Here is an 11367-nt window from a genome sequence, read left to right as displayed (position 1 = left end):
TTCTTAAATTAGTGGTTTATTTGGGGTGGCTCACGAGGGCCAATGGTGATTAAGTATGTGCGATAATAGTACTCTAAAGTCCCAACAAGTGACAAGTCTCCTATTGTTGCCGTAACAAATTACCACAAACTTAATGGCCTAAACAACACAAATTCATTCTTTTATTGTTCTGGAGGTCAGAAGTCCAAAAGTAGGTCTCAGGGCTAAAAGCAAAGTGTTGATAGGGTTGCATTCTTTCTGGAGACTCTAGGGAAGAATCTAGGGAAGAGGCCATCTGCATTCTTTGGCTCCCCTCCAGCAATGGCATCACTTTGACCTTGCTTCCACTGTCACAACTTCTCGGTCTCGGACTCTTTTGCCTCCTTTTTATAAGAACCCTTGTGATTACTTTGGGCCCACCGGATAATCCAGGATAATCTCCTCATCTCAAGATTCTTAATTTAATCATATCTGCTAAATTCCTTTTGCCACATAAGGTAACATAGTCACAGGTTCTGGAGACTAGCACATGGAAATCTTTGAAGTGGGGGTGGTGCATTATTCACCTAGCACAGGAGGAAACCAATCTGTATAGTTCTACTACCTACCAGGTGCATCATAAACAGAGCCGTATCTAATACTTCAACGACTTTATGAAATAAATGCCAGAATTTGCTTTTAAAGTGGATAAAATTGTGCCTCAGTGCAATTTGGGATTCTTCCCAAGGTCAAGTAGCTGGGATGCAAACCCAGGTCCCTGAACCGCAGTTCAAGCCACCCTACCTTACTGGTGGCTTTGCCTCCAGTAATCTCTCCCAGTCACCTCTCCTTCCTCTTTTCTGTCTGGGTCTGTCCCTCAGCTCCGTGGACAAGCTTAAGCTTGTCATGTGCCAACTTGTCATGCTCTCCTGATGACAGTGTAGCCACAGCTTGATCCTGGGCATTGCTAATCGAGCAAGTCAAGTGTTTGGCCCTCAGAATCTTCTTTCAGGCCTTTTTCTTGCTCTCTTTTATTCAACAAACTTTTTTTTTTTTTTTTTTTGAGCTTATTTCGCTGGGTGCTAGAGCAGCGGGAGGATAGACCTATGCTAAAACTGACAAGACAGTCTAAGTGATACATGCTCTATCAGCCATATGGACTATAGCATTGTAGGAAGTCAGAGCAGGGAATTCCAAGTCCTGGGAACTTTGTACGAGTCTGTCTCATCCACCTGGGGTGAAATCTATGCTCCAGGAAAGAAGCAAAGGCATCTTTTCTTTTGAGCTCCCTGAGGTACCAGGTGTGATTAATCTTTGTGTTCCCTGAGCCTTGCACATAGCTGAGCTCCATAAATATTTAAAAGTTCAGAACAGGGCCACCTGAAAGTAATATAATATTGTATGTTGACTGTAATTTAAAAATAATTTTAAAACAAACAAACAAACAAACAGGTCGGGAACAAGGTCAAAACAGGCACACCAAAAGGAGCAAGCAGTGTCTGAAACCAAAGCAGTTAGTTAAAAGTTACCCGGAAAAGCATTCAGTACTTTTGTCTCTCTCTATTCTACCTAGCAACTGATGACACTGCATACGTCCCTGTTTTTATTGGGAGAAGGCCCTGAGCGTCACGCGGTGCTAAATCTCCAAGAGCGAAGAGCGGGTGAAGTACAGGTTCTTGAAAGATCAGCTGAGACCTGTCCGTGTTTTGGTTAAAAGAATCTGAAAGAGGACCTTAGAGGAGCCAACGATGCTCCTGTTTCCTCTCCTTGTTGTATTAACGGCGAAGCACTGCGTTGCCCGTGAGTATCACAGTTCTCTTCGTTCCGAACTCCAAAGCTGAGGCAGCCGAGGGGGAAGAGCTCGTCTTCCTAAAACTTGAGGTGAAACGCTGAAGCAGCCGGGGCGGGGATGCATATAGATTAAATCCAGGACTCGTAGGAGCGTCGGAGTAGCTGAGCAGGTTTCCAGTTCGCGAGTAGGCTTTCGGTGTCACCCACCTTCGGAGCGGGTGGCAGCCGTTCTGGAAAGCACCTCCTGGAACTCCCTCCTCACTTTCTTTCCGAGCGTCGCTCCCCTTCGTTTCAGCTCTTGTCCTTTCGTTTCCTTGTTTCTCCTCTTCGCGAGCTTGCGACTCTCGTGGCGATGTGGTCTGAGTTTCAGGGGACAGTGGAGAAGACCTCCCGCCCCGTTCAGGTACATTTATGTTTTTTTTGTTTGTTTGTTTTCCTCATCACAAGCCCTGTCTGTAAAGGAAGATCCCGGAAAGATAAAACCGTGGTTCGGGACTTGCGAACTGGGTGTAAGGTATCAGCCAAGCAGAGGGGGCGTTCCTCAGGGTTTAGAGGCCCACGTCACTGGGGTAGCAGTGCCTTCGGTTGTCCCAAAGACATGAGCAGGCCCAATAGGCTGGAAGCACCAGGCTTCTCAGCTCTAAGCTACTGCTTTTCCAGCTAGGGGCTGGGACTCCCAGGCAGGTTGGGGTTGGGGGGGCAGTGTCTAGAACTCCGTCTCAGCCACTGCCATAGGTGGTGATTCATGAGGTGACAGAAAGAAACTTTCAAATCATCTGTGCATTCATTACACAAATGTTGGTTGATGCCCTACTATGTGCCAGGCACTTTGGGGGATATGACAGCAAGCAAGAAACATATAAGTCTTGCTTCTACAGAAATTTAACCCAGAAAAGTCTTACCATTTAAATCAGAAATAGGAAAGGTTGGGAGTGAGGGTAAGAGACAGATGATGGAGAGAAGAGGGGAGGAGGGAGGAAAATGTGATATTTCCAGAAGGTAAAAAGCTTATATATTACCTGCATTTGATCCTTAAAGAACTCTCCAGTAATACGACCACAGTATCCCCTAACCATAATCTTTCAAGTGATGGTCTCACTAACTTTCGTGGCAGGCTAAGGAAACCCAGGCCAGAGAGGTTGACTCAGCCCACAAAATGAAGAGTCTGAAGTGCACACAGGTCTTTCAGCCCACAGTCAAGGGCTTTCTGACAATGTCGCAGCTCTTCTGGATGGGGCCACTTGGCACTTTAAAAATGGGGGAAATGCAAAATAAAACCAGGAAGCAATAAAGGGTAGGAAAGGTCACTTATGCTGGTTATTCTCCTTTTGACCTCTTAGATATCATCCTTCTCTGTCCTGTCTTGTGTCCTGGAGATTGGACTGCCACAGATGGCATCACTCAGTCTCTCTTGCAGGCTTATTTCTACCTAATGGGAGACACTGAAAGGAGAGAGAGCAGAGAGCAAGGATGAGAGGTTCAGGTATTTTGTCTTCCTCCTTGCCCTCTTTCTGTACTGGCTCTGGTGGTAGCTGTGTTCCTCTGCAATATAATTTTCCCTGAGTAACCCCTTCTTCATGGTTCCAGCTCCCATTGGGCTTGGGTAACACTGTGTGTTACTCTGGTCTCTGCAACCCATCATCGCTACCTTCTGAGTGTCTCATTATCCCTCATTTCGTCCTTGCTCTTGCCCATACCTCTGCAAGGAGTCCCTTCCTACGGTCTCTTCATGTGACTCATCTGGAGTGAAGGCTGTTTCCTGCCAGGACCCTGGCTGAGAATTCTGGAGCACCGAATGGGGGTGCTGACAGGGAAGGGAGCCAAGGTTATGACAAACCACTCGGTCTACTTCATATTTGTGCCTAATGCTGGCTCCAAGTAGTTGCTTCTAGATGTGGAAGTGCAGGGAGGAGATACCAGAGTGTTTGGGGTCACAATTCCAGGAAATGTCAAGGTAACTCCAGTATCGCTTCTAGCGTGTGGCTTTCAATGACTCCGTGGCCTGCAGTAGACTACTTCTTCCTTTGTAGTCCCATAGCTCCTCTTCACAGTTTTTAAATTTCAATTTACAGAAATCTTTCCTTCAAGGCTCTCCTTAAAGCTGGGAAGAGAGAACTCTTCATTTTTTTCTTTTTTATTTCCATGGCACTATCTAGTGACCAATAAGCACTGAGTAAATGCCTCCTGAGTGAATTTATGCTCAAAGGTAATGTCCTTGAGAAATTGAAGTTATCTGATTGTGAGTCATAGAGAACTTGGGCAGCAATAATCACTACAAATTTGCAACTGTGGTTTACCGTAGTTGCAGAATCTTTATATATATATAAAAAAAGATGTTTCATGTTTACAACTCATTTGGTTCTTCATTTTGGCTTGTGTGAAACTGTGACCTGGTAATGTGGGTGGGTGTAATTAGGCTTGAGGCATGCATAGGATCTCTCTTGCATAGCCACATGTGGTTTGTGTGTTTAATCTTGAAATAACCAAGGTCAGCTTCTTGATATTATTCATAATTCTATAGATGTATCAATCTGCTTCATGAGTGATAGAGTTCTATTCAGACAAGGACTGGTGATGGATATAAGCCCCTTAAATTGACGATCAGTCTAGTGTTAAAAGACAGACTTACAAATTATCTGTTTAGAAATGACCTGGAGTTCAAAGAGTTAACATGAGAAAATATGGGCATTTGCTATAGACTTTATTAGACCTCAGTCTGTTTCCATGGAGCTGTTGCCAAGGTACATGCAGTAGAAATTTCTCCAAGACAATGTTTTATTCCCCTAAGGCCCTCTTCTTCTTGGTTGACATTGAATCTGTCTAAGTCCAAGAAGCTCAAATAATTTGTAGATTTTCTTCTGAATAGTTGAAATATTTGTCCGTTCTCTCCAAAATCTGTTGACCTTAACCATCTTCTTACCCCAGAGGATTGCCAAGAACTGGAGGGAGGGGCCTGAGTTAAAGATAAACGTGTGGCTCTTTAAACACTTGCTTTATTAGACCCAAATTGAGACAGATGACAAAAGACATTCTTGCTGACATCCAAATTTATGTTTATTATGGAAAACCTTTCAAGAATATGCGTATCAGGTCACATTTTGTTACAACTTTGATGAATCATTTAAAAAGAATAAAATTCACACATTTGGAATTCTTCTGGGAAATGCGAGACATATGTTCATCACTGTACACAGAGAGTACTGAGAAAAAACTCCTACCAGAGCCCATTCTCTACTCTACAGTGACCCTGCAGTGGTCTCCTTGCTGTTCCTCAAACACATGGAGCGTGCACGTCCCTCGAGGACTTGGGCTTGCCTTCTGTCATGGTTCACTTCCTCACTTCACACCTCTGCTCAAATGCCACCCGCTCAGCGAGGACTTTCCTGGTCCCTCTAATTAAAAGATCAGCCCTCTTCACACTCTTTCTCTGTTTTTTTCTTCACAGCATTTATCACTCACTACCTTATCTTGTATTATATATTTATCTATTGCCCGTCTTCTTTCTTAGAAATGAGCCCAAGATGGCTGGGACTTTGATGTGCTCATTGCTTCATTCCTAGAAGCCAGGACTGTGCCTACTGAAATTCAGAAAAGGAAAAAAAAAGAAAACATACAACAGGAGACATGGGTAACCTCCACAAGGGTAGCCTCAAAATAGTAGCTAAATAGTCAAACTGTCACATTCAACTCTTTCAGGCCCTCAGTAAGTTCCTGTCGTTAGTTAAGTTTTTAGGTGAGAGACTAGCAGTTATTGCTGCCCATAGAACCCCCCACATCTCTGCATGGTTTGAGAAGTGTCCAGGGTCCTCTCAACTAAAATATCACCATCCACTTCTCCCCGCACCCCACTCCTGCGATGCCTGAAATCCCAAAGAGCAGTTCCCAGGAATCATAACCGTTCTGGCTGTATTAAGGCATCAGGCTATTTGGGAGGGCCAACCAATGTCGATCTAGTTATCCAATCAGGGCCCGGGGCCACCTTTAGGAAGGAGGGTCTAGAGCCTGCGCCTCCAGGGACGGGGAATCCGAGACTGTGAGTCATCTTTGACACAAGGGGGCGAGAGAGAGCAATGGTGAGAAGCAAGGATCCTAAACTAGAGTCTTGGGTGTGGAAATGCCCCAGCCTGAGGACCAGTGGGGTAGTCTAAGGTGGAGGGGCTTCCCGCTTGAGAGATCCGAGTGTGATTCCTGGCTCCTCCGTGTGGGAATGCTAAGGATGATCTTGGGCAATTTTCTTCATCTCTCTCCACCGATTATTTTCTGTCTGTGAAACTGGAATTTAAAAACCTACCTCACAGTGTTGCTGAGAGGAGTAGTGGAACTCATGTTTATCAAAGGCTTAGCCTGGTACCCAGCACACGGTATGTGCTCAATCTGTGAGTGAAGTTCTCATGGTCGTGATGCAGGTGCTGCTGCCCTTTGTAGCTCGTGGAAGGTTTGTCACCGGATTGCTTCACGTGAGAGCCAAAGCTCTCTCTCCTCAGAGCTGCTGGAGCACGCAGTCAGCACCTCTTCCAGGGCACTTACTGCTTGCTGCCGTGTGTCATTGCTTTCTGTTTATGTTACATGCTTTCGTTCTCCTGTAATACTGTCAGTTCCGGAAGGAAGGAGGGAACTGGCATTGGATTGTTTTTCTCTTCCTGACATGGCCTCACAATTCCTTGTACAACGTAGGAGGATACACAATAAATAAAAATTGTCCCCACAGATGAGTATCTGAAAGTACTTTATCGATTATTTTATAACCAGTGATTTTCATAGCCTTTTGCAAAAATGGCCCAACTAGTTAATCTATAGGTTAAAGGGGACATCATTTAGGACACTAAGTAACCACTGCTTCTGGTCTAAGAGCCATTTGGTTGTGGTGCTCAGACTTTCCAGCAGTGTCTGGGACAGGGCAGCAAATACCCTTTGAGAAGCAGCTTGACTGATCTGGACAGAAGACCAAATTACATATTGTAGGTTTCGGTTCAATAAGTGGGTTGGTATTGATAATCTGTCATTGAAAGGAAGAGAGAAACCTAATTTCACAATTATTGGAGCAAGAAGAAAGAATCAGAAGATTCTTAGATTAAATCATATGAAATTGCCATTTTAGTAGATCAAAAATAGATCTTTTCACATGAGTTAGCCTTCATAGTTATACTGGAAATCTGACCAATCTTCATAGTTATACTAGAAATCTGATCATCTGTAGGTTATAAATTATCACAAGGTCTAATGTACCATGAGAGAAAGGGGACCATGGACCTTCCCTTGTCTTTTCTGTTCTGAGTTACTGACTTGACATCTGTCCGCCAACCTCCCATCACAGCTGAGGTCATATTTTGGAAGCCCAACTAAGGAGCAAGTGTGACTCGTACCTGTGGAAACACCATATGGGTAACTGCGCCCATGGCAAATGAACGGGAGAGGGCTGCGATGTCTTGGAGCAGAGCCAGGCCGCAGCTGCATGAGGGGTAGATGGGCCGAAGCCCGGCAGATGGAGGCCAGCCTTTAGGGCCAGAGCAGCCTTTGAAGTCAGGGCTGGCTGGTGGAGAACTGCTCTGAAACCAGGAATTAGACCGAAGTTGAGGCTGGAGGGAAGGACACTACACTGGACTTGGAGAGCATTGTCAATAGACCATGTTTCTCTCTATTTACTTCTTATAACTCTGGATAATGCAGATTTTTATGAAGTGATATTTTTATAAGGAAGTGACATTACAAGAATTGTAAATGTTGCGTGTGGCAATGATGTCAGTGATACTTAGAATAAATCCCCTGTTGAGCAGTAATGCCTCAAGTTGTTAATACTTTTCTTTTTAACTTGTTGACATCTATTAGGCAAGTAGACCCCAGATGTCATAAAAGGAACCACGGATTCCAAGGGAAGGTCTACACCAATCCAACGTAGCTTAGTAACACAGTCTCTTTTTGAATTCCTCTTCCTTCTCTTGCCCATTCTTTGTCTGGAATTTTATTTCTCTGAGTTTTTTTTTTCTGTGAATAACTGTGGAAGCAAGTCCTACCTATTTCTTTCCCCCTCAGTCCCTCAGCTCCAGCCACAGGCCTTCTTGGTGCTCTCGGAACATGCCAGGCGCGTCCTTTCTTCAGGACCTTTGCACGGTCCCCCCTGCTTGGCCTGCTGTCCCCAGGTATCTGCCTCGCTCCCTTACTCTCTGCAGGTACTTGATCAGAAGTCACCTTCCTAGGGAGGCCTTCTCTAATTTGCTGTTTAACATTGTATGGCTTTGTTCTCTTTGCAGCTTTATTTTTCTCCATTGCACTTTCTTTTCTTTTCTTTTTTTAAACACCTACGGTAGTCCTCCTAGGTGGTCTCCCATCCAAGAACTAACCAGGCCCAACCCTGCTTAGCTTCCGAGATCAGATGAGATTGGGCGCATTCAGGGTGGCATGGCCGTAGACATCTCATTGCACTTTTTAAAAGACAAGTTACATATTTCATTTATTTTTTATTGTCTGTCTTCCTCTGTTTCTCCCTTTCAGAGTGTAGGCTCCATAAGGGCAGATACTTTTATCTGTTTTGTCTGTTGTGTGCTCAGGACCTAGAGCAGAGGAGGCACAGAGGAGGTGCTCACATGTTTGTTGAATACACAAATGGATGTTAAGAAAGGGCGAAGACTGATGTTCATGACTTGTTCTTCCTTTTGCCTCCATCTTTAAACTGTTACATATCTGCAGAGTAGCCCCCGAACCTTTCCAGATGTGGAGAAATAGAACTGTTTCAAAGGCAGTTACAGATTCAAGCATACACACCTCTTGCAGACTCCAGACTACATGTAAATTAGATTTCAGCTCTGCTCTCCATTCATCAGCTTGCCCTTTATGAAAACTATTTTTTAAAGTATAAGTTCCAGGTTAAATAGATTCACATTCACTTCAGCATATTTCATTATTTCAAAGCAGAGAAATAAAATGTTTTGCTCACAATTTAATTCACAGATATTTACAAAGTTTCTACCATGTGTCATGTGCCATGTCCCCTGTCCCTGTGTTGGGCCTTGCAGGAAATACAAAGGAAAAAAGCTAAGGCCCAGTTCTTAAGTGCCTTAGGGTAAAGAAGTGGGTGCAAAGATAAAGAGACTGGAAGGAGGAATGTGGTAATTCTTGGTTTGGGGATAGAACTTGTGCTTCTGCTTCAATCTTAGCTCTTGTCAAAGAACCAGCACCTTTAGGTCCTGGGAGTGTCTTTGGAGATGGGGTTTGATGGCCGGGAAGAGTTTAGGTGGATCGGGATGGCGGGAGGTAACAACAAAAGGCTCAGAGATGAGCATTTCCAGACAGCAGTGAGCAGAGTAGGGGAAGAAAGCCAGGTTTGCTGCATACCTTCCATCTGCCAGCTCTTAGCATGATGTGGAGCGCCTTGGTCTTCTCAACGTGGGCTCTGCTTACTTCTCAGGTGTCACATCTCCCAGTCTCCTCTGTGGCACTCATGTGCTCCAGCCATCCCAGGCCATTGGTTCACAGCATGCCATGCTCTCTCATGCCTCCTGCCTGCCCGCATGGTTTCTGCTCTGCTGCCAAACTCTCCCTCCTGTGTCCCCACCCAGTCCCTTTGCCTGCTCCCCTCCTACCTGTCCTTGAGATCTCCCCTAAGACATATCTTCTCTGAAAAGTCTTCCCATGCCCCGCACTCACCCCATCGTGACACTCTTCACACTATTTTGAAACTTCCTTGTCTGTCTCCATTAGACTGTGTGAGCTTCTTGGACGAGCTGAGAGAAGTTCAATGTTGAAGTGGCAGAAAGGGCCAAACAGTTCTATTTCATTTTAGCTTACTCTTGACCCTTCATGATTATCACAATTCTTTTAATGATATTCGGCCAGAAGGAAAAGTAGGGAAAGCATAGGAAAATGGTTTGGTACAATAGGCACCAAGTCTTGGGTGGAGCTCTCAATTCTACCCGCCCCGAGTTGCTTTCCAGCTCCGAGTTGCTGGGGTTCTGACTCGGTAAAAGGAAGCATCAGCTAGGGCCCAGAGCACTGATGGGGGGTTAAGTGGAGTACAGCTTCTGGATCTGGATGGTCTGTGACTGTAAACGTCTTCCTTTTCTGCCCCCCTCCCAGGGACTCACTCTCTGAGGTATTTTCGCCTGGGCGTTTCAGAGCCTGGCCATGGGATCCCTGAATTTATTTCAGTGGGGTATGTGGACTCTCATCCCATCACCACATATGACAGCATCTCCCGGGTGAAGAAGCCGCAGGCCCCATGGGTGGCAGAGAACCTGGCCCCCGATCACTGGGAGAGGTACACACAGCTGCTGAGGAGCTGGCAGCGGACGTTCAAGATGGAACTGAAGCACCTGCAGAGTCACTACAATCACTCAGGTGGGGAATGCAACTGAATGCCGCCTCTCCCTAGTCCCCACCCGGGCAGAGAGGTCCCTGGGCTGGCAGCACACGTGAGCAGTTGTTGAGTGGCATTTTCTGTGGCTTTTGGCAAAGCCTGGAAAATCTGGTTGATGGGGTTTAGTGCCCGCCTATGTATCTTCCGAGTTGTCTGTTGTCCCCAGGAGCCCTTTGTCCTTTGCTCCCCACATCCCTATCCCAGCCTCATTGAGGCTTCTGACCTGTATCTTCTCCTTTCCCATCTAAATGTGGCCATTCTGTGCTTCATTTCCTGGTGGCCAGGTTTAGTGAGTTGCTTATGTATCAGGATTTACGACATTAATTTTTCCAGAGATATTTCTGGCTCCTGCATGTCTCTCCCTCCTGCAATGTACTACAGAGTTCATCAATTAAATAGTCCCATTATAGGATAACTCCCCTAGGCAGGAATTACCACGTTCCTTTGGCATGCAGTAGGTATACCACAAATGTCTGATGATAGATAGGATTATGTCGCAGGAACCTCCTGGAGACAGCGCTGCAATGGTAGCCCTGGGGGGGTTCTGTTTTCTGGGGCAGAGGATATATCCAGCCATGCCCCTAGTTGCATCACCTGGGCACCCACCTCCACGCCCCTGTATAAACCCTCAGTGGCCTACATGTTTGTTCCAGGGTTTCACACTTACCAGAGGATGATTGGCTGTGAGTTGCGGGAAGATGGAAACACCACAGGATTTCTGCAATATGCATATGACGGACAGGATTTCATTATCTTCAACAAAGACACACTCTCCTGGATAGCTGTAGATAATGCGGCTCACATCACCAAGAGGGCATGGGAGGCCAATCGGCATGAGTTACAATATCAGAAGAATTGGCTGGAAGAAGAATGTATCGCCTGGTTAAAGAGACTCCTGGAGAATGGGAAAGATACCCTACAAAGGACAGGTAAAGAGAAGGAACACCTGTCCCTGCGTCCTCAGAACCCTTGGTTTTATATGTACTTCCACTGATGTAGGGTATGCTCACCCTCTTCTGAACTCCATCTCGTTGGTTGGACTGTCACGGTCTATAACGCCCCATGAAAACTTTCCCTACTTCCTTTTTATTAGCATCTTAACGAGATTGGGCAATTCCACTAGTCTCGGCTGAGTGGACAGCCTCCAGGAACACTTCCTTAGGGGGAGCCAGTGAGACACGTCCTTTCATCTCCTGTCCGTGATAAGCTGGGAAGAACTCTGGGCAGTGGAACCATTCTTACAAGTTGTTCAGTAACTAAGGCACCCG

General features: G+C 45.6%; 1 protein-coding gene and 1 pseudogene across 4 annotated transcripts in view; one reads left to right on the top strand and one right to left on the bottom strand.

Moving 5' to 3' along the window:
- Positions 1-1547: 1547 nt before the first annotated feature.
- The window catches only part of LOC105292834 (major histocompatibility complex class I-related gene protein), a 29457-nt gene continuing 19637 nt past the window's right edge, over positions 1548-11367 (top strand). For 2 of the 4 annotated variants that reach the window (XM_023531240.1, XM_011361208.2), the window contains exons 1-3: positions 1555-1758; positions 9820-10080; positions 10753-11028. In XM_023531240.1, the coding sequence (XP_023387008.1) occupies positions 1707-1758; positions 9820-10080; positions 10753-11028 (589 nt within the window). In that variant the 5' untranslated portion in view covers positions 1555-1706. Of the gene's footprint in view, positions 1759-5257; positions 5378-9819; positions 10081-10752; positions 11029-11367 lie in introns of all 4 variants that reach the window. The other 2 variants (XM_023531241.1, XM_011361209.2) reach the window with 2 other exon arrangements.
- Positions 8043-8157, bottom strand: LOC111740576 (annotated as a pseudogene).

This window comes from Pteropus vampyrus, unplaced genomic scaffold (genome assembly GCF_000151845.1).
Source record: "Pteropus vampyrus isolate Shadow unplaced genomic scaffold, Pvam_2.0 Scaffold65, whole genome shotgun sequence".
Classification (NCBI taxonomy): Eukaryota; Metazoa; Chordata; class Mammalia; order Chiroptera; family Pteropodidae; genus Pteropus; species Pteropus vampyrus.
The sequence above is the reverse complement of the archived record's forward strand: the minus strand, read 5'-3'. Positions and strand labels throughout refer to the sequence as shown.